The sequence below is a fragment of the Falco biarmicus genome, chromosome 1 (genome assembly GCF_023638135.1).
Source record: "Falco biarmicus isolate bFalBia1 chromosome 1, bFalBia1.pri, whole genome shotgun sequence".
Taxonomy (NCBI): domain Eukaryota; kingdom Metazoa; phylum Chordata; class Aves; order Falconiformes; family Falconidae; genus Falco; species Falco biarmicus.
Window position 1 is genome coordinate 30,010,874 of NC_079288.1, and position 23,975 is coordinate 30,034,848.

The window sequence follows — 23,975 nt, forward strand, 5'->3', positions numbered from 1 at the left end:
GCGGTGGCAGTTTTCGCATTCCTCCGTCCGTGTGCTGCAGTAAAGTTCATGGTCAACCATGGCTCTCAAAGGCAGCTGTATTTCGCAGTAAGGGCAGAGGACAAGTCGCAGAAGGCACACAAACGCCTGGAAAATAGAACGAGGGATTATTCTTCACATATGGAAGAGCGAGGCAAAGGTGGAGGGAGGTTCCCCGTTTGCTGAAGAGCTGAGCGGTCCATTCTTTCTTTAGCCAGATCTAAAGCTACGCTGAAGGATAGCCTGGAGTAAGATAGCACGTGAGAAATGTGAAGACCAGCAGGCTGTGTAACCTGTGTAGTCATAAACACGCCAGCTGAAGCACTCCGAAGACTCAGGACATTCCTTTAAAACCTGTCATACTTGGACAGCAGATTCCTTCCCACTGTGCTTCTTGAAGATAGCTTTCAGGGACAGTCTCAAAACCCAGTCCTGATCCCATTGCACTGGGCACTGCTAAGAAAACTTCTCCGTGTGTGTTCTGCGAGGGAACAGATTTACAGCTCACTTACTACTCGGCAAGAATTGCTTGCCTATGTCCTTCACCCGCGACTGAATGACAGGTAAGTTGCCCTTCCAGAGGGGTTACAGAGAGATGAAAGCCCTGTTAGAATAGCAGATGCTGCAAGAATACGTCATCATTTGCTTTACAGGCAAAACTAGAACCACTACGCACAAACGTGCAGGATGAAGTGCTTCCAGGGGTTTGACCTGGTCATATCTTCACCGTTTGAAAATCCTTTGTTTGTCAGCAATAAGCAGACTTAGGTGGCACTTGCAGAGCTGTCTGCAAGGGGGGGCCATAGGAAGGGAAGGGGCTGACATTGATTACAAGATTGCCTGTGACGGCAGCCAACTGGAGTCAGAAATTGAAAAAACCCCTGTTGATTTTACAAACTCTTTTCAAAGTCTGTTGGACATCATGACTTATTAAAATGCACATGACCACTGCAGCAGTCAGAAATGCGTCATGTGAAAGGACCGGAAGAAGTGGAGTTCATCATATTCGGTGTTTCTGAAACAGCGCACCATTTTTCATCCTCATCACTAACAAGGACAAAATCACCAATTATCGCAGATAACCCTTGGATATGAAGACTTGAGCAGGCTCCACTGCTTGAAGGCAGTTTCCAACCACCTTCTCTCAGAGGGTGTGAATTTAGGGCTCGATAAAAAGGGTGCCTCAATCACAATTTGGAGTCCGGCTCCTGGCTGACAGAAAGGCTCTGGAATCGGTGCTTGGAAATGCCATCGAGTAGCTTCAAAACATCTCCTAACATCAATAGATGTTCACCAACCTTGTGGTCCTCCAAGTGTTGTTTTTCCATCTTCATCCCACACTCGCAGGTAACCTACAATAAACAGACCTCATGAGATTAATTGCCACAGAGGACAGCAGTTTTAGAGGAGGAATGCGTTTCTCACCTCCACGTGCTCAGATGCAAAATGGTTCTTCATTTCCGAAATCGGGATGTAAACCTCGCAGTACTGGCACGCTGCAAGAAATCTGCTGCAGTGGACTTCATGAATCGTGAAATTAGAGGCAGGAATATCCTTGTTGCTATGAGAAACATCACAGAGGTTACTTTGCAGAAAATAACACTGACCACAGTCGCAAGCAGTTTTTCACAGCACAAAAATCCTAAGAAAGCTTTTGATGAATTCATGGTTCAGAGAACCGAGTAACTAAAGAGCAAGGCAAGCCCAGCCAGGCCTCCACGTTCCTTCATAGGTGGGATATTAACGCCTATAGCATGCAAAGGTCACAATGTTCACACTACATGGAGATAAAATCAAGGGGGGTGGGTTTCATTATGAGAAAGGCAAATTTTGCAGCATAAACAAGTTATCACCAGGTTCAAGGTGATGAACTAATTAGTAAACTCATCCGTGAAGATCACAGTTTCTTCCTGAAACTAACCGGGCTATGAGAGGTCGAACAGTGCTCTGCTCGGAAAAACTACAGAACAGACCCTCTTGGGCCAGATTTGCTCAGTGAATGATAGCAGTAGCCATCTTACTCTGGAGCCAACACTCCCCCGCTCACCCCCTTCCCAAAAAAAGACTCATTTTCCTATCTGGAGGACAAGACACTTGTAACAACTCCATGGAGTCTGGAAATTGACTATCACTGTTGAAGTTTAGAAAGGAACTCTTGAGGAAAGACATTAGCCTTCTCAAACAGTTACAGTAATAGAAGACTTTGGAATAATTTTCCTCAGCACAGCATAAAGAAAACCCACTACGTACCTGAACTCCTACATAGATCAGTTTTAGTCCCTTTCCTTTACTGAACTTAAAGTTGGCCAGCTTCTTTCCTTCACCACCAAAACAGAGTCACAACAGAAATTCTCATCTTCAGCATGGTCTAGCTTTGCATGATGCAGGAAGGTGGAGCCTATGTTGCTGGTGATATTGATGAGGCAGATCAATAAGCCTAAGAGACTGTAAAAAATCAACTTACTTCCTCACTAATTAGATCAGAAACATTTAACACTGGTTTGACCTTTCATCAGAAAGGTTCCCGATGCATTTTATTATTCCACCTGATTTTTTTTCAACTCAGGGAAGTAGGACAATCCCTTGCCGAACAAGAATTAAAAATACATAAAAATGTACTTGTAGACTTGTATGAAAAGCTCTCCTATCTTTATAGGAAAAATAGATTGAAGTGTTCTTTAAAATGCCTTAATAAGCCACACTTGCCGTTGTATAGTACATAAGAACGTCATTGCTGGTCATGTTGCCATGAAGAATGTGTTCCTTCAGATGCTGTATTAGCGTACCCTGAAAAAGAACAGAGAAAGAAAAAAATCAAGTTCACACAAGTGAAAAGCAAAACTCTTGACAGCACATTCAGGCTTCAGAAAAAACCTAATGTTGGCAATACTTTGCCGGATGCACTCCAGGATTAACGGCAAGTATTTCCTTTAACCACAACTGAACTAAATCCCAGGGCCTATCTACAACAGCAGCAGCAATTACATTCTCCGTTTTCTCACACAACTTTTCAGCGTCTCTCATTAGACCTCAGCAATTCCCACCGCACATCACTTTTACTCCATGGAATTAATAACTTCCTTCACTTCCAACTCTGCTCAGCCATCACAGTTGCAGAGTACTCCACACAGGCTGGAATTTTAATAGCATGCTTTTACCAGTCATGTTTTCCACGAAAGTAAGCCCTTTGACTTTTCAGTTTCATTTTCAGAATATCAAGGCAACTGGGAGGGATGAAGGACCTAGAACTGCTATAAACTGCAGCAGCTGCTACGCATTAACACTACGTACCCAAGCCATCTTACCTGTTAACATCTAGGAGACAAAAGACCTAACTATATACATCTCTCATGTATGTGTGTGACTAGCAATGTGAAAAAATCTCACTGCTCAAAGCATCAATAGTAATAACGTAGTTAAACATATTGCTCCCGTTTCTCTTTGTTCAAAATGCTGCTAAAGTACCTTCCTGATCATCATTAAAGCGTACCTTGTTAGGATAAATAAATTTACAAACTACTTCATTAAGTCACTTCACTGCACTGACAAATTCATGTAGTTGATTTTAAAATAAAGATGCTTTTTGCATTTATGCAAGGAGTTATAGTGGAACTATTAAGAGCCTCATAAGCACGGAACAAGATTTATGTCGGAAGAAAAAGGTTACAGATGAACATTCGAAATGAAAAAGAGAGTCATGAAACTGGCACACGCTTCAGGAGAAAAGGCAGAAAACATTAAATAAAAATAAAGGAGTAAATCTTATTTTCTCTTTGCAGCTCAAAGGAGCCAGGTCTGAATTCACCTGCTACTGGTTTGAACACACCAAGCTGTCACAATGCTGCCGCCTAGCGGCAGCTGTGTCTATCTTCATTTTAAACCGAAAAAAAATACAAATCAGGATTTAGAAACACTGTTTCTAACTTTAAGGTTGCCAAAAACACTGCAGGTGTTAACATAATTGTTCCATTTATAAAGGTAAGCATCTTTGCCCTGCAGGTGAATCTGAAAGAGCCACACAAGATCGTGAAATTAAAGACACATTAAATTATAAGTATTTGTTTTCTTTTTCCTTCATTTAGTTGGTGCTGGTTTACACTTTTGGAACCAAAACTGTTCTGTTAACAATGACTAGGCAGAGGCTATGAACTGTTTCCCTGCAAAATCTGGTAAGTCACAGTCCAGAAACAGAGGTATTGTGGTAGAAGGTATAGCTGCTCTAAAAAGCTTACAGCCCATGATGCTCTCTCAAGTTTATTTATAGGACTTGTATGACCCTCAAAATAAATCCTCAGCATTGACTATGACACAGATCTGGCAGCTGACAGAAAACTTACTGGTCTGCTTGTCTTCATTGGGCTTAACATACAGCTGATAAAAGCGCCGAGCATCTGAGTGTCCAAAAAACAGCAGGCAGGGCTGCTGCTGAACCACATCATCAGCACATAAGGGACCAGTGCTAAGCCGTCACGTAGAGAAAGAGCAGCTACTCATGGTCCTGGTCTCACACCAGCAGCGTTCTCTATACAGCGTTCAGAAAGAGCCTGAGTGAGAAAATCCCCACGCGATTTGCCAGCAGTTACACAAGCAGCCTGCGGCAGCACAGCTATTTAAGCCCAGGTCTTGCGAGTCCTCAACACAGACAGAAACAAACTGATCGGAGTTTTATCAAAAAATTCTCCCGTTAAGTAGTTGAGAATATGGAATAAAACTGAAAAGGGGCCTGTATCAACAAGGTAAGAATCGCCACCAATGCTTTTGGGACTTAAGAACAACAACTACTCACTGATGTTTTTCAATTATTAGAAAGAACCCTCCAAACGTCTTCCCACAGCATGCCCAATTGTTCAAGACAATACAGCTTTATTTCCAAGACCAGAAACAAGCTTACTCCCTCTGAGGAACGACTTTTTAAATCATCTCCCACGACCTGGCTTCATTTTCTTTATTTACATATGTTATTTCACTGTGTATCAAGAAAACAGAATATGTGCGGAGAAAACAGAAACATACTGCAGGATTAGACACACAGAGTTGTGAATTTGAAGTAAGCTGCCTATTGGCATCTGTAAGATCAGTACAGCAACAAAACAGTATCGAAACACACTGCAATAATAGAAATGTCTTTACTGAAATGTCACCTCTTTTTGCATTTTTAACTGTCAAACCCAAACCTTGCTTAATCTGAGGCTGGAAAATGAGACAAGAGACTGTGGGCTAATTCTGCTTTTGTTGAAATCAGTGAGAATCCTCCTATTCCAGTGGAAACGAGATTCAGCCCAGAACATAGGAAGCCAAGCAAGCGTGCAGAAGACACCTCAGAATTTCTTTGCATGGATTTTTACCTACAGGCCTTATCCAGACTGACACATACAAAGCACACAAACCATGGGAGCCTCTGATGCAACAGTGTGCTTTTAGGCCAGAGGTGTTAGCACCAGAACTCAAGGGGAAATGACAAAAAAAAAAAAAAATCACCCTGCAATACAGGAACTAGAGAGCTGCTCAGTGGGAACAGAGAATCCTCATAAATAACATATCCCACTCCGCAAACCATCCCATTCTCTCCTCCCCAGCAAGAATGAGTAGTCTTCACCTGAAGTCTAAGGTAGCTCTGTATGAACCGAGAAGACTATTCGGATGGAGAGCAGAGGCAACAATTCAAGGGCAACCTAAGCAGCCATACAGGTAACATGGAAAGGAAAGAACTGTGCCACACAGAAGTCCTGTTCTCTGAGCTACGTCAGTGTTTTTCATCTCTACTGTTCATCACTGAACACTGAACAAAACACCCGTCTTGTTTTTGCTAATCCATCTCTGCAAGTACTTAACCAGTCTAAAGCCAGCACAGCTTCAAAACAGCTGTCAAGCTTCAAAATATACCTCCTCCTTTCTTCTTCGCAAACACAGGACTCGTGTCCCAAAGGGACCATTTTATGTCACATGCTCCCTGGTATGATCTCCTATTGATAATGTACAAAGTCAGGTGTTTACAGGCAGCATGGGATTTGTCTGTGGGCAAATCCTCCAGTCCTTGCCATCAAAGGGAGGCTAGAACATACACACTGCGGCTGTAACATCAAGGTGATCCTGCCTTCCGGCTACCTAGACAACGCTACAGCCAGTCTCGCAAGATGCTCCTCCTGACTGTGAGCTAACAGCAGAAACTATGAACTCTGGCTAACAGTTGTACCAAATTGTATAAGTTAAACTGCACAAATGTGCTAGACAACACATTCTGCCTGCCTTAAGGGGAAAAAGCCCTGCTTTTTATTAAGGACTATACTAATGGCAGAGTTAAAGTTCCAACTGCATGCCTGACGGCTGGAAAAATTTCCTGAACTTTAGTAAGTTGCCCAGAACAACTTTTAGAACATGACTAGAGTAGATGGAAAGCATGTGAGCACAGGTCATTTTGTCAGTAATGTTGTACATACCTCTAGCCACAACAAGACAAAGCCTAAAGCAAAGCCTCCATACAAAGCAAAACCTACACCCAAAGAGACAGCCAGCCTTCTGGCTTCCTTCCTTATAAAAAGGAGTGGTGAAGATGACATGCTCTGAACTGATAAACATAGGGAGTAAAGTTTACAGCCAAAAAAATTCTAGATAATAAAACCTGCAAGCTCTCTATGGGCCTCAACTTGACAGTGTCCAAAAATCAGTTCCAAGCACCCAATTCAAGTTATCTGGCCTTTCTTCAACTACCAGTTGGGCCAGTTCTACTAATGCTTTTCTGACTGATGCTTAACTCCCAGGAAACAGCTGAAATCTGAAAGGTCTCCACACCAATCTCTACACCAAACTATTTTACATCCTTATTAATCCATACTTGCTTTCAGTCACTTACAAATAGAAAAGTTTCATTGCAAGTTGTTGAAAAAGTGGCAGCAATCAATTCCTCCTTGGAGTATACACCGTGGTATGATACCGTTAAAGGAAAAATATAACCCCGGTAGTTAGATATAGATAGCGCAGCTCCAGGAGGGAAGACATACCCCTGCTGAATGAACCATGCATTTTGGTGCCCCTGTTGTGCCTGACGAATACATGATAAAGAGAGGATGACTGAAAGGCAGCTGTTCAAACTCCAGCTGAGGGGCCTGGTCTCCTTTCCCGGTAGCAAGGAAGTCTTCTAAAAAGACACTGCATAAGAGGGGGGGAAAGAAACATTTCAAAAAAATATTTGAAAAACATTACCCCAGCCCATATATAGGACTTCCTCTGTATCTAACAGCTCTTTTATGATAAGCTGTATCTTCACACTATGTACAGTACTTGTATTCCCAGTCTTTCTACTCTTCAAATTGCTGATTATTTTATTTCCTTTCTTGGTTTTAAAGTAAAACATTAGTATAGTAATTGAGATGTGACTCCAAAAGTATCTAACCTCCATAACCCAGGGCAGTTAAAAAGCAAAACAAATTATCCCTAAAAGTGTCACTTACATTATTAATTAGTCATTTCTGGAAGCCACGTTCTTCTCCCTTCTATATCCTATTGAATTTTGCCTTAATTTAAGAATCATTAATACCAACAGTGATTTTGTAGAAGCAAAACGTCTGCAGCAACATACTACTACTGTTTTCAGTATGAAGCTGGACCCACATTACAAACACTGGCTAAATGCTAGCTTTTGAAACTGCCTGACCTCTTGAACTTGCGATAGGTATCAGCATCCATCTCATCCCCCCTTAGGACAGTCACAGCTCACAAGCTCCCATTACCTGTTTGGAATCTTAGAAATATCTATGGCTTCCCTTGAGGAGACATACGGAATCACCACCACTTTTTTTACATCTGGAAGCCCTGGAAGAAGGAAGAAAAAAAAATTATTTCCTACATTCAGTTACATAAAACAAAGGCCTTTTCTGCCCGATTGGACCGTTCAGTGTAATGCACTAAGCAACAGAAACAATTCTGATGCGCCAAGTACTGAAACCCCAAAAGACTGAATTGTTACCTAAGAGATAGTTTCCTCAATATTGCCAGCCCTTTAAAAATACATGTGTAAACCTGCAAGCTTTAGTGATGTAATACCTCTTCATTTGCCTTCAGCAGCACTTCACTTGGGCTTAAAAAAAAACCACCCAGCATCATCAGTCCCCGTTCCCCCACTTACACTGCTGATTTATGGTGATATGTTTAAGCTAGCAAAAGAGTGATAGAATTACACAAAAGACTGGTTAGTTTTTATTCACATCAGTTCTGAAATCCTAAGTGGCCACAGAGATACCGTAAAGTAGGAAGGACAGTGACAAGCAGCTCAAAAATGACACTTTTAATGGCAGTGCAGCCTTTGAGCGCTCACACAACTGCAGCATGACTAAGACTAGATGGTATGCAATGAAATACCTTTCACCACACTGAGCAGCTTTTCCAGGTGGTTATGTTCTTTGCCATTGTATATAACAGCTTCAACAGAGAAGATGAGCTTAGGCTGAATTTGGGAAAATCTGTCCAGTACACCCTAAGGACACAGAGAAAAGTTAGTTAAAGAATGGAATTAAATTGCTACAGTAGGAAAATGCACTGGATGCTAAAAGCAAATCTAAATTCAAGAAAGGAGTAGAGTCAAGAATTAGCAGGAGAATTGTTAAAAGACTGCCAGTTTGTCTTCCACTCTCCCAAGATCTTCAAAGTACAACAGGTTTGTAACAATTTATTTCATGACCCCCAAATATATCAACCAACAACAAAGATAAAACCACCACAGATCACAGGACATTGTTCACTGAAAGATCAAGTTCACAAAGCAGTTAAAATTTCACCGTGGAAGTCAGACTTACAAACTCACCTTAAGAGGATAAGCACCTGTGATGTGAGCAGGAGTTAAGCACTTAATTTACCTGAAGGTCCACAACACTCCTGTCTGCATCTGCAGGCAGGTGCTCTCTATGCCCTTGTGAACTGCCCCAGGGCTGCTTTGACAATGTCCCAGTAGTTTGGTAGTCTCACTGGGGGAAAAAAAAAAAAGCCACCAGTCTTCCAGAGGATGTGTTTATCACATGGCAAGGTGGCACTTCATAGGAACTGACCGCTTTGCTCTGCTACAATTAACAAAGGAAACCGTGCCACTGATTTCTACCAGAACAACTAGATATTGAAAACGTACGTACATACTACCAACAAGCCTACCACAGCTCCTTTAGAACCTCTAGGGAAGGACACGTTCAAATGCTGAATTTTCAGGTGTCCTCCAGCTTACACTGTACTCAGGAATTCACCACAGCTATTATCACATTTGAGAGAAAAAATCCTTCTGGTATTTTTTTTTTTTTTCCCTAGGTACACTGCATGCAGCAGCATGCCAGAAATAGATCTTTTTGTATTCAACAGCAAGAAGTAAATCCTTCTACTAAAAAGCTCTCAGCACACAGTCATGTTCATTCCTCTCTAGCTACATTACTTGAAACATTAAGAACAAGATTATTCTGTATTGTAAAATTGTCAGCTAACTGTTCAAGAACAGTATCCTAAATCATACTGAAAAAAAAAAACCCTCAAGACTTCAGTTGTGTTTATTCTTCACAGCATTTTTTATTTCTCTCCATCTCCTGCTTTGTCCTCTGTTTTGCAGCCAAAGCGAGACAAATTATTACCAAATCAAAAGACCAATGCAAAAACATTACAGTCAACTAATCTCTACTAAACTCCTCCTTTCCCAGCTGGGCTGGTCAGGGTTACAAGAGAGGCTGCTGCAAAAGTACAGAGGTCCTGCCCCAACAACTTCTCCCTGTTGTCTTTTTAGGCAAGCTCACTGACCACCACAGGCGAGGTACAGGGATATGGCAAAATATGAACACGGACCTGTCTGCTAAGTATGTCACTTAACAGCTTTCCCTCCTGCCACCCCGAGATGCACTTCCTCTTCCTTGCTCACATCACAAGAAAATAGAGTGACAATGCATTGACACCTAACTTGATCAATTAGTTCAAAACAAAAATCACCAGAATCTGTTTTGGTGGCAGAAGAGGGTTTCAAGAAGCCCTTAACACATTACCTAACACACTCAGACATGTAGGCTTAATGCATTAAAATTACTCTCTAAGGGAGTATGAAATCGAGTTTCCTGCTATTTTAGGTATGTTATCATACCTACTTCATACCATTTTCAAAGAACAGACCAAGCAGCCAAATCACACATAGCATGTGTGCGCTTATGTATGTGTGCATATGTATGCATGTATACACATTCACGCTGAGCACAGAGCATACATACCCTATATCCATGCTGTCTGATGTTTAAAAACAAAGACCAATGAGAGGACTAAGGGTATTCTAACAGAAGAATCAAATTTGAAGAGAAATGCAAATCAGAAGCTGGGATAACTACAATTCTCAGGGTTTTACCAATCCTGCTAACACACCCAGTTGGATTCATTAGCACTGGCAAGATCAAATCCCACAGGGCAGCCTGGTATGATACAAAGGCAATACAAACAGATGGAATAGGTAACTGCGACACTGGAACTTTAATCCAACCAGATGGCTCAGCAAGGAACTGCTTTCACGAAAATCATGAAAAGCTCAGGTAAAACAGATATGGCTCGTTCTAGTCTATGAGCCTCAAATCCGGTACTAAAGGTTGAGAAGGACCCCATGAACGGAGCTGCCCTGGCTTTGCTAGGGCTCACCAAAGGTTTCTCACAGACCCAAGAGCACAGCCTCTTTTTAAACTTACATATCCAACTTCTTATGCACAGGCTGCAAAGAACCACTTTCCTATTAATATATGTAAATGGATAACAGGGACTAGAGAAATGAAGCAAAAGCTGCCAAGAGTGGCGTTCTGCGTGGGAGGGAGCTCACTGGTTCTCTGACGGCAGACTTCCTGAACGCTTGCACAGTCTTCAGAGGTATGGCATTCAGAGCCTGCAACGTGTAGGCAGTTCCGAACAGTGACGTTTTCTAAGCTTCACAAAATATATACACACAATTGGGTTTGAAATATTGAAAATGCTACACTATTTCCCAAAACACAAACAAAATCTTCATTTATGTTAACAGGACTAACGCAACTGCACAGAAGCAGGAATATATTTTCCTTAGGGTGGAAGCCAATATCCCTGAGAACCTCTGCTGATCTCCCTCAAGATTTTAGGGTTTGAATTCATACACCAACACATGCTGCCAAGCCAAAGGAGAATAAATGATATCAATGGCACTGCTGCTCCAAGGCTAAGTTTTTTAATGAAACTATCACAAAAACTAAGTAAGCTGGGCACTGAAAATAACAGCACATCAACGTGGACAGAAAACACACCAGTACTCTGTAATGCAAGCAAAATGAACAATCTTCCCCCAGATGAGAGATCAAATCACATTGCAAAGAAAATACTCCATACTGTCATTTTCTGAGCAAGCAGAAAATATTTGTAGAACAGATTGATCATTACGTGCTGTAATGACTTTTTTAATCATTTTTTTTTCCCAATGATACAACCTCGAGTGCGAGAAAGCGGAATGCTGCTGCCCTCTAGCGCTAATCCAGAGAGGACAGTTCCCTACATCTAACCAGCTACGGGGGTTAAACACTGAGACTGAGGGTACGCATTACCTAAAAAAAACCCCACCTTTGGTATTTTCTCTGTTCTGCAGTGCAAAAAAAGCATGATTTCAAGCACATTTTAGATAGAACACTCCATTTTAGAAGTGATTCGCACCTGTTGCTGCTTATGACGTGTGCTAAAGACTTTCCAAAGAAAGTAAAATACGTTCCCAAAGCTTCCAGTGAACACTGCAACATCTGTTTGGATATCATAATGATATCGCAAAAATTTTTACCGTATTTTACACGCAGCATTTATTCCTATGCTAAAAAGAATTGAGTTAGTGATATTAGCCTGAAATCCCTCGCCTTGTTGGCAAACAAAGCCTCCTCGAGGAAACCAGGTGGGATAGTGCTCAGTTTAACCACGCAGAAGGCAGAGGAAGGAACTACTTGGGCAAAGGAACTGGATCGTGGCTAAGCAGCCTGGGAAAAGATTTGGGAATGAAGGGCCAAGTCCCAGACAACTGTTGCATTGCTGCTCATTTGCACAATTAATAGAAGCTCACCAAGACCATGGATTCTGCCTGAAAATATCCCCCTGTGAGTCAGCTAAAAGATACTCGAATTACTACGCTGAAAGTCATTATTGACAACTGAAAGCACGAGTTTTCATTCAGTTTGTGGTAGCCAGAAAAAAAAAAATATCTGGTGTACTTGGCTGTGCCAGGAGATGGCAGTAAGGCTAAAGCAAACAGGATCTATATCCCGCACTGTCACTTTCACGTCTGTCTCAAACAGGAGGAGAGCTTTTCTACACCACCTGATAATACAGCTACTCACGTTAATGCCAAAGTCCGGTGATGTTGAACTCCAGATAGCACCAATACTTGCAGCAGCGAGCATTGCTTCCACCGCATGAATGCGGTTTGGTAAGTAACCTATGGCAGAATTTGAACGGTTAGAGACTGAAGAAACTAAAAACCACAAAATCTTAACAGTAAACATAACGTATACAATCGCCACTTCAAACAGACCAAAAATGAAAAGTCCCAGACTGAAGGATCCTTTGAAATTTTCCACACAATCGTCACTTCCTCCTTCGAAGTCAAATCAGTTGCACAAGGAGTAAGACACAATCCCTTTTATAAAAAGAGTTGTATCCATTTCTCTATCTACAAGGTTACTCCCAATTTACAAAAGTTTCTGCTTAATTAATGAGACTTTCAGGATAAGAGGGCAGCATGCTCCACAGAACAACTGGGAGAGAGAGAAAAAGTTTGTGGATTGAATAGGCTACATAGAGACTAAGGATACAGCACCAAGCAGGGGAACAGAACAGGTCTGTAGAAACACCCCTTAGAAAAGGAACAAGTAGCTGGAAGCAAAGGTTATAAATACTCAGTTCAAAAGTGGGGATGCCACTTTACAAAGCTAAACATTGTCTGGTAGACACTACCAGAATCTTAAACACAAACAAGCAAAACCAGCGTCTCAGCTGATAAGGAAGTAATACAGTGTGACAAGCCCTGGAACATCATCACACCAATGGAGCTCTTCAGGCTTATCTCATCAACTTACAGGAAGATTTCAAGGTTTAAATTCAGTTTACCAAGGCACACGGAAGAACCAAACATCAAGAAAGTTACATTTTCAGTGGGCTCCATTTGACCAGCTCTCCAGAAGGTGCTGGGTGGCTGAGACTGACTCTCAACTGATCAGAATCCAACCCACAAATGAAAACATGCAGTCAAAATTCACCAACTACACTAAGGTAGATCAAAGATCTCTTAAGCAACCAAGAAGATGCCCAAGTCCTTAAAAAAGGCACATGACAGGCCTAATTACAGTACTTGGACACCTAATTAGAATTCAGTGTTTGAAAGCAAACTGAAATGGCAATAAAAATGCTTTCCAACCCACTAAAAAAGCAGCAAGCACTGACAGATCTTGGACTGCAGTGCAAGCTGCAGGTGCTCCACAACTATCTATCAGACAGCAAACGCTCACTAGTGCTAGGCACTTTTGAAAGATAGATTATTTAGGGATGTACGTTTCAGGACAGGAACTAAGGTCCCAGACCTTAATAGCTATTTCTGCTATGTTAACTTTATCAAGTAGGAGGGTACTAAGCTTGATTTTTGCCAGTGTGCCTACAGCTTGAAAAAAATCCATCCTTTTTCAACTTTGTAAGAAGTAGACTTTAAAAAAAACCCCTTGAACTGAGGTTTTTCTTCGCAATTCAAAAGTCAGTGAAATCTGTTTCTTAAACCAGCTTGACCACTTCAGTCAGTCTCTAAACTGCTGTGGTTTTGAGAGTAGCAACTCCAAAAGCAGCACTATGACTTAAGGCCAACAATTTCTGGAAAAAACACACAACTGAGTAAAAACTCATACCATGTTAAGATATAAATTACTCCCTAGAACTGCCCTTAGTTTGTGGCGTTCAATAATTATATAGTATAATACTATATAGTTATGTAATATATATAGTCCATCCCTTCGAAGCCAGCTTCCTGTCACCAGCCTCATTTCCGCCAGGCTTCACCAGATCCATTCTTACTACACCGGAACTGGGTCACAGATTTTCCCATTCTCTCTGAACTGGTAGGTGATGATTCTACATTTATATACACATACATAGGATCAGAGAGGTTTCTTCCAATACCTCTATACAGTAAAATGCAAGTGATAAGTATTTCTTCTCCAGCAGTAAGCTTACAGAAGACTGTTCTGTTGTCTCATATTGTTTCTGAACAGCTATCTGAACAGCACTAACACATGTAATTCAAAACCTGATCCCTATGCATCAGAAATCAGAATCCAAGACTTCTAACGCCTACACAATCAATCCATAGTTCTGCGTAATTTTCTCTCCTCATGAGCTGTAGGAGTTCGTTGTTTATTGTTGAGCTATTAAGAAGCATCACTGCTTGGTCTTACGATAAGGATTAGGTCCAGCAGAAGGGAAGCTCAGAATACAACTCCCTAGGGAAGCACTCACTCACCCGCATAGAAGCTAATCCCATCAAACAGAGATTAGAATCGTGTTTAAGTTACCAAAGTCAGCAAACACAGGGAAGGGACATTGTCTTAATATCACCACCCTCAGCACGGAGTACGTCCAGATTTTACCAGACTTAAATCTTCTCCAGCACAGCAAAAAAAAATAAGACTGAGCTGCAGTGTTCCAGAAAAGCAAAATTCCGAGTCTCCCATTCATATAACTTTCCTTGCTGTTGACAACACAGTAAGAAGAGTTAATTCCTACCTACGCCCCATGTAGTCCTGAGCATTCGCAAGAAAAAAAGGCATAGTAAGAGAGTGGGAAAGGCAGTATCAAGTAACAGTGCCAAAAGGCTTGCTGAAGGCAGGCATTAGGCAAGTGTTTATAACAAGTGTGAAGTAATAGCTCAAATAGAGTGATGCTGAACGCAGCATGATCTCCACTACCTAAACGAATTCAAGCACATTCTAAGACAACTTTAATTTGCCATAAACCTGCAGAACTATCTATAGTCCCAGAGCATGTTTTGCTGGGTTTTTGCAGAGCTGTACTGTAGATTCTGCAGAGTTCCCGACTTCATTTTCCTCTTTTCCTCCTCACCCAAGCCAGTTTATTTCCAGGACTCATAAAAAGGAGAGCTGTTTTAAGGCCTAGTCCAGTGAACTACAACTATAAGCCATTAATTTTTTCTTACTTGCTGCATACAGTGCAATCTTGTCATTGTCCTTGTGCTTCAGAAGATTTTCTGCATAGTTCAGACGGCTGCCTTTAAACCATTCCGGGACATCTGCAATACTTTTGGATGTATCAACCACCTGAAAATAAAATAACGTATTAGCGGAAAACTGCAATGTAATTTCTTTTTCAGAGCATTGTACAGAAATCAGCTCATTAATTCCAAGCTCTTCATACACTCCACCAGGCAAGAATCATTTTTCCCAGCTTACAGATGGCAAACAGACACTACAGGCTTGGAAGGATTAGTTACTCGTCAACTGTCACAAGCAAAGACATCATTACAATAAAACTAGAAACAGTTCCTTGCTGACAGTCCTACCTTTGGACCAGCCTTAAATACACAGAGGGAAGCAAACCACTATGACTACATCCAGACCACAAGACACACACAAACCACAGTGCACACCAGGGCTTTGCCTCTGGAAACATCCCAACCAGGGACTGAGCTACAGTGTGTTGCAGCTCCCTAGCAGGCCACACCACCCAGCCTCCCCCTTACGAAAACCAAACCTGGGAAGGTGCGAGTACCCATTCCTCCCCAGCATGAGTCACAAGGTACAGAGTCCAACAGCAGGAACTCAGACAAGGGTAATTCAAATTAACCCTAGACTAAGTAAGGGAAATGTATAGTCAAACACAGAATAAAAAGCTTGAACTTTTTAGTTAATTTTCTGATTTTTTTTTTAATTTATTTTTTTTTAGGATTCAGTTGTCGTAAACATTTAAGTACTCCACAGCTTCGTCCAGAGTGCAGAAGAAGGACCGCAACTAACCTCCACACCCAAGAAATACTGTACCACAAACTGACTGCACGCATTTCTACCAGCCTTCACTTGCCATTTTCTAAAAAGATGGTTCAACCTAATAAGCCCACATTAAGGAATTCCCCACTTATGTCTTAGCCCTAAGACACACAAAGAATTGAAACACGTTAATGAAAAGTCGCAAAAGCCATGTTCAGCTGAAACAGCCTCCCCCATCCTGAACTAATCAAGCCTCAAAATATTAAATGACCCCTTGTTAAGTCACAGTTAAGACTATACCTTTCAAAACAGTGATAGGTAAAGAGCCCCTTAGCATTAGCCACAAAGTTAGGTAAATTCTTTCCAAAATGCCCCACTGTTTAGAGATTCAACTGCCCAGCAGCACATGAATTTTCTTATCTTAAAATTGACTAGTCTACAGTTGTATTTTTGAAAGCTTCCGTTTATACCCTCAGGTTCTCTCATGGACTGCACATGCATCGCCAGAAACAGCATTCTTTTGGACCAAGTAAAGAGCTCTTCTGAAAGCCAGGCAGAACTCAAAATGCTTCCCATTCCAGAAAACCTAATATTGTTGTGCTTTCAGACACGCAGTGTGTTTATTACCATCGGCAATCCTGAATTTGTAGAAGAGAACTTGAAGCTCATGTGAGGTACTCTACTACTTTCACTTGAAGTGAATTTTCTAAAAATGGGAACTCAAGCAGATTTCTCTGCTTGTAACGATTGCCTAGAACTGACTTACAACATTTATAGTTTATCAACTCTGGCTACAGAAATATTGTTTTATACCAGCATGTATTACTGCAGTAATTAGAGGCCACTCTTGAAAAGTGACTCATTCCCAACTTCCTCAGCTTGCAGAAAAGCAAGCAGAATGTTTCCAACATTTTCCAGGACAAGTTCTAATACAATTCTATTTTTTCCTGAAGAGGAACACCACCCCTTCAAAGAGCTCCGCTAGCATAAGGTGCTGGACTCCTATACTTGATGCTCCATCATTTTCTACTCCATTAACACCCATGACTCCTCGTTAAGCCCAATCCCTTTGGTAGTGGTACTCTGTTACACAAACAACCTGATCTCTCCCTTAGAGGCAAGGTCTCAGCAAGCAACAGAAACTGAAGGTCTTCTCATTTTTACTGGAAGACCTCAGTTCTAGCAGGCTTGTAAAAATGCAGAGCTTTGCAACAAGTCTTTCACTTCATACAGTCCCAAACGCTCAGCAAGTACAGGGAAAGAGTGCAGTCTACAGTGCTGCTGACTGCACTCCTCCTTTAATGAGTAAGGCTGTACTCCCACCCACAGCAGCACTGAAGCACACAAGGCCCATCTGTGTGGTTAGGTGAACATGCCAACTATCAGCTGTACTCCCACACCACCAGCTCCTGTTCTACAATTGCTTTTCATAGCAGCTCATCAGTGACTACTTCCCAAACCTCAGCAGCTACAAAAAAGCATCATATTAGCAGTATCGCCTGTCCACACCTCTACTGCATTTTCCCTCACTGAAGTGGTTTGCTAGCTGCGCTAGAACCATGCATTGTCATGCCCCAGCGACTGTGCTTACCCTAAGCAGAGACTATACCTTCGAGAATGAATCTCACCCTTACCACGAGACAGATAATCCTTGCCTTACGGTGGTACATATGAGGTTCTGTATCACCTGAAGAGCAAGAGCAGCAAAACAGCATGCCTCATGAAAAGCTAGAGAGCAGACAATACCAGAAAACACTCCCTCCACAGGAATAACAGCTTCTCGTAGCAGAAAGTTGAAAGTTTTAAGGCATTTCATATGAACAGCTACTTGACGTAACACCACCAATGCTGCCGTGCCAATCTAGCTTTCTATACTGCAAGTACTTGCAGTACTTCTTTTAAAAGTGACATGGATGTCAAATGCTGCAGAGTGACATGAGCATGTCTACAAACACTTAAAAACTTTACTAAGTTTAAATAAAACACTGGCTTCTTGTATTTTATACATATAGAAGGTTTTATTGGCTTTCTTGGAATGACCTGTGGGAGTATAAACTGTTTACCTGGCTGGGGACAAAGGAGTCATCTCCAGTTCATGAAAAAAACTATCTTCCCCAAAGCATAATGCTTACTTCCAACAAGCAGCAAGGATCAAGTCATACGACACTTCAAATCAAACCTTCTCAGCTCTTTAGCTACCACAGAACAGCTCAGTTACTGTGACCAGCCTTTCCTCCTGACATACAACAGAAAAGGACCCATGGTAAGGACCAACAGCAAGTCAGCTTTGACGCTCAAAGCTGGAGCCAAGCCTTGAAGCTGACACTAGGGGGAAGCTAGAGGCAAACAGCAATAGCCATTAAAAGTGAGTCAAGGATCTCCCGCAGTACTTGTCTGTCAGCTGACTGCTGCTCCCGTTTTAAGATCTACAATGGTCTCGCCATGATGTGAGAACAGGCACGCAGGGGCCCAGAAGCTCACAAGTAGTCTGGTTAAAGCCTTCCTAAACATCCTCGTCTTCTTGCTCCTTATCCTCAGGAAACCTGCGTTTTTAAGCCACCGCTGCCTGCTTCAGCCTCCCTTCCAGTTCAGCCGCCACTGGCGGTGTCTGGAGGGCCAGACTTCCAGGAGCACCGGCCCTGCAAAGCAAGAGAAAAGTGTTACTGTCCAGCTTGCTCAGTACAGATACGCAGGTGCAAAACAGCTCCTCTGAACTACTTGCTCAGGACAATTTGCATTCATGTGGAAATTTAGAAAGATGGCCTTGCTAGCAGCACAGAGTATGTCAAGAAAATACAGGATGCAAATACAACCCGGTCAGATTTTGAACTACCATCTAGAGAAGATAAAAGATCAATGTTTAGTCTTCAGACTACATACTTCAAAAGGCAGGCTAATTCTTACATTCTTGCTCAATTCACCTTTCTAAAGGGTGGGTCACATCACAACACCCGAGCACAGTTTCACAGCAGGAGGAACCACTTTATCATATCACACAGCACAGAAATCTCTAAGACAGGAAGAGGCAAAAGAAACTTACCAGTTCCCTCTGCAAAACTGCCAGTACTCCGAGTGTGCTTGGAACAGATGGCCTCCAGGGATTAAGACAGAAGTCCAGTCCTCTCTTTACTAAATCCAAGGAAGGCTCCCCTGTGTCGAGCTCTTAAAGTAATTAGCCAATCATCTTCCTCAGATGGAAAACCACAGGGTGATGCCGATACCCTACAACAGGGCTGTACCAAGGGCTCCAGCTTTGCCCTCCATGCGCAAGAGCTTCAAGGTCACCTTTACCTCAAGGCAACACCGCAGCATGGTCTGGTATTCCACCTGTGACTGCAGTCAACCACTACCGTTCCCTCAGAGACATTTCAAGCCCACATCTGGTTGCAGAGACTTCCACAACCAGTTCTACAAAACCAGAGTGCAAGAGGTGTGCTTATCAGATAAGCTGACTCAGGGAACATAAACATGAACTTGACTGCATGCCAGCATTTACAAAATCAAGATGATATTCTGCCAGCATGATCTAAGAGCAGAAAGCAGTATATTGGTAGACTCCCCACAAGCAGCCAGGACTTGCAAGGTATACGAGAGCACAATAACCACAAGGACACTACAGCAGAACTGTTTAGGACAACAGAACTTCGCGATTTCACTGTCCTAACGTGTACCAGCAACAGAACACCACCACCCACCACACAAGGAAATTCAGGACTGTACACTCGACAGATTCCTCACATCACTTGCAAAGGTTCCAGGAACAGGTCAAAAGACTGATTGTAAAACTGGTTTATTCCCATCTTGCGTTGCACTTGACCAAGAGAAACACTTACCTCATCATACAGGCGAGAACATACAATGTTACTGTACTTCCAGAATTCTGCCCAGAAGTCTGAGAAGGATTCCACTGACCACTGGTATAAGTCATTGTAGTTGGCTAGAAGTAATAGATACCCGTTAGCATTATGTAGAGAATTATAGGAATGTAAACAAACTATAATTACAGAGATCCTGGATAAAGAAAATTTGTGGCTAAAACAACTAGTAAGGTCAAACTGATCACATAGAGTAGGTCAGAACAGATCCCTTCTGTACAGGGCAAGTGACTATAGCATCAACAGAAACGGTCTACCTGAACACACGGCAACATTTCACCCGTTACAAGCCATTCACCACCACAGAGACAGAGACCTCTTCTAGTAACTCTGTGCAACATCTACCCACTCCCTCAGTGAAACCAAAGATGAGATACTTCAGAGACTCTGTCCCGCTCACTGGTATTTCCGCTCCCCATCGTATCATCAACCAAATGATTTAATACAGCAGAAGATAAACAAGTCTTCCTGACAAGAACCCTTATGGCTCCAGTCTGGGACCAAAGACCTCCAAGAGCATGGCAACACGGAGATTAGATGCACTTGTCATCTAACTGTAGCATCAACAGCACTGTTACAAAGGAAGCATGCATTATTCCTTAACGAATAAGGGGTCTGACAGACTGCAGCTTACCTTCTCATGCTAAACCAGCATGAATGAAGCTAAAAAGAGATGTTTACTAGCTAGATAGTAAAACCGTGACCCGACATTAAAAACATGGAAGCAAGCAGTTTAAATCTTGCATGACTGTGATACCAATCAAGTAACCCGAGGAATGCATATCAAAACTCCACAATTCAAACCAAATACTGAAATTCAGCGTGTAGAACAGTCTTGGGTATGACTAACTGAAGCTGATTCCTCATCACCAGCTTGAAAGTGACACTCCCAAGTCATGGCCACACTGTCTGAAGCTGTGCCAACAGCCAAATTGAATACAAGTCTGCCATAAGTGACAGTACTAACAGTTTCCTGCTCTGCCAACTGTGCTTCCTATTTAATGCTTCCAGCTAAACCACCTGAAGTCATTTTCTCAAATTCTCTTTGGTTTGTCATTCTGTTATCCAGCTCTGCTTCAGAAATCATCTTTGCATCCTCCTCCTACAAGGAGGACATCTTCCAGCTTTATAAGAGGAAAAAAAAACCCCATTCCAAGCCATCTCTACACTTACACTCGATCACTACAGCTGTTTCCCCACCCAGTCTGCCCCTTCCACATCTTATTCCACTCAGTCTTTTCCATCGATATCAGATTGCTCCCTAGGTATTACTGACACAGACACAAAGACCCTTCTCCGTAACTCAGCTTCTGCCTACATATTGCCTCAGCCTCCTACATCCTTTTTTTATTTTTACACTCCACCCAAGTTACTCTTCACCACTCTATACAACGCACATCAGCTGGCGTGGGGCTAAGACTTTACCAGAGGAAAGTTCAAATTTCCATCTCCTCCTTCAAAGAAGAAAAAAAAAAATAATAATCAGTTGTACCAGTTGCTCCAAGTAATCTGATAAATGCAAAAAGCTACAAGTCACCACTAACTTGATTTCTTATAACATGAACAGTCCGTTCTGTCTTGTCTACACGGTTTGACCCCAAAATGAGCTTTAGCATGCAAGTCCTTCAGGGCATAGTCCTCTTAGCCAGCAGTCAAACACTGCATCTTGTCACTATGTTTTCAGGGTTGGACAGAGCCACGCTGTTCAAAGGGTTACATTGCCCTCAGCTCTCCTCGGCGAGTCCACATCTTAACGTTACATAAAGAATCCATTCTTCATTGTTGCATAGCACACAGACCAATGAACGCCGCTTCAAATCTAATGGAACTTGACAAAAGTTTCTATATACGCCCAGGAATCCACTTTTGAATGGAGACAGCCGCTTCAAAATGGACTGAAAAGAATTCTAGTTGCTACATCCGTAAACATGGGAAGCCCATCTGAAACTGTATTTGGTCTTGATCATACAAGTACCAGTTACATGGCTTTTCTACTCAGGAGTTAGCTAAAAACCTGTAGTAGCTTACTTCCTATGTAGCAGGAGTTCTGACACGATAATGGGAAATCCCCCACCAGTCAGAGTAATGACCTGGCTTGCCGACACAGTAAGTTCCCAAGCGAGGTACGCAATTGTCTTCCAGACAGGAACCGCTAGAAGCACTAGCTACTTTGCTACTACTCCAGAATATGTCTGCTTATGCCACAGACACATTTATACTGCACTGACAAAATTGTCAGGCCACTTGCCAAAACCACTCCCTCCAGTCCCCATCAGACAAGCCATTACAGGAAAGCTACACAAGTCAACCCCGTCCCCAGACACTCTGGGAAACCAGACGGCATAAACCAAGCTGGTTTATGTGACCCCCACATGCACTGGCATCCACCTGGCTCATGATGTGAATGAACCCACACAGCCAGCACCGCTGGCTCCTGATAACCCCAGAGACACCACCACAGTCACTGGAAAACCATGGCAATCTGGGTTGAAAGCCACCTCTGGAGGTCCAAGCCCCTACTCAAAGGGGTACTACACTCAAAACTGACAGGTTGTTTCCAGCTGCAAGGACTGCACACCTATTCACAGCCATACAGGTATTTCTGAATGAGCATGAAGCAGAGCTTTAAGTTCTAGAGCTTAGGCAGATGCACAGCAAAAGAACCAAAACTTCCACCCCTGAACCAGCTTACACATCACCTTTCCCTTCCCAGCGTGTTTAAATATTACAAAAACATACTCATCACAAAGAAAGACGAGCATGGCCTTAATTCAGATCTCACATATGTATACCATTAAAGCACTATACTAAGGCTCACAGGAGCCTCACAGCCACGGTGGCAGAGATCCCTCCTTCCCACATCCCCTTACACCACCAGGTCACCACAGCATCGCTCCAGGCCCAAGGAAAACCCTGCACGCAGGGCCTGGCCCACACAGGAGCAGCCGGGAGCACAGAGCTGGTACCAGCACGGCCGCCGCCTGGGCTGCCACCCGGCAGCCGCAGCAAAGGCTGTTTGCATGCCCCATCAGCCTGGATCTTCACGCTACACGAGATGCTGCACCGGAGACCTCTACCCCAGGCACAAGCCGAGCATCCCTCTCGCAGCCTGGGACACCTCACCCCCCACCCCCGCCCCAGGTGGGGTGTGCAGGCGCCTTGCCCCCCACCCGGCTATCCGGGACAGGCAGACTGCCCGCAGCCACCGCGGTAAGGCCAGCCCCGGGGAAGCAGAGCCCCGCACGACTTCCCCCCCTCCTCCCCCTTCCCCCAGTCAGAGCACGGCCCCCAGGGCCCCCCCGCCCGGCGCTCACCCAGGCGGAGCCCGCAGCTGCTGGCCACGGCGGCGCGGAACCGGTCCATGTGGGTGTTGCGCTTCGTGTCAGGCTCCCACATCACCTGCGACTCCATGATCTCGGGCTCCCGGGACATGGTGGCTGTCAGGCGAGCAAGCACAGCGAGCTACCGCCAGTGCCGCGGGAAACCCACCCCACACCGCCCCGCCCCAGCCCTGACTACGCTCGCCCTCCTCCGGCCGCACGCTTTAAGGGCGGCCGGTCCCTCCCCGGTCGCCGCACCCCGTAACCTTCCGCCGGAGGAGAAAAGAGTGCGGGGCGTTGCGCACCGCACCGCCCGCCGGGACAGGGCGAGTCACCCCCTCGGTCGTGCGGGGTGAACGGGGGGCAGGCGCCGGCCCCCGCCCGGCTCAGCAGCGGCTGCGGCGAGGCCCCTCACGGCGGCAGCGCCCGGCCTCCCCCCGGCGAGCGGTACCTCCCCTCCGGCGGCAGCGGCCCCCGCGCTCCTCCCGACTGGGGGCCGCCTCGTATCCCCCCGGCCCCCGCCCTGAGGGCAGCCCCCGCCGCGGGGAGCGACGGAAACACCGGACTAACGCGCAGAGCCCCGCCGCCCCTGAGGGCCACCACACGCGGTGCGGGCAGCGGGGTGGGGGGGGGGGACACACCATCGCTTCGTTCTTTCCACATCTGCAAAACTGCTGCTGCTTTGGCATTTCCACCCCCCCACCCCCAGGTCTGAAGCAGTCTCCGCTGACAGATGTCTTGGACCCACAATGAGGCAAGAGCTGCCTTTCTCCACAGCCTCA

The 23,975-nt window shown here is 43.9% G+C and overlaps 1 protein-coding gene across 1 annotated transcript; it reads right to left on the minus strand.

Annotated features, from left to right (window-relative positions):
* Positions 1 to 23,581, minus strand: LOC130141375 (acetoacetyl-CoA synthetase-like). Its single transcript, XM_056322312.1, has 10 exons — positions 23,188 to 23,581; positions 19,832 to 19,935; positions 15,188 to 15,332; positions 12,354 to 12,610; positions 8,374 to 8,488; positions 7,746 to 7,827; positions 7,017 to 7,164; positions 2,725 to 2,805; positions 1,444 to 1,579; positions 1 to 1,370 (listed from the first exon to the last, which is right to left on the minus strand). Exons 1-9 carry the CDS (start codon positions 23,303 to 23,305, stop codon positions 1,556 to 1,558), a joined length of 1,074 nt encoding a protein of 357 aa, XP_056178287.1. The 5' UTR covers positions 23,306 to 23,581; the 3' UTR covers positions 1 to 1,370; positions 1,444 to 1,555.
* Between the last annotated feature and the right edge of the window lie 394 nt (positions 23,582 to 23,975).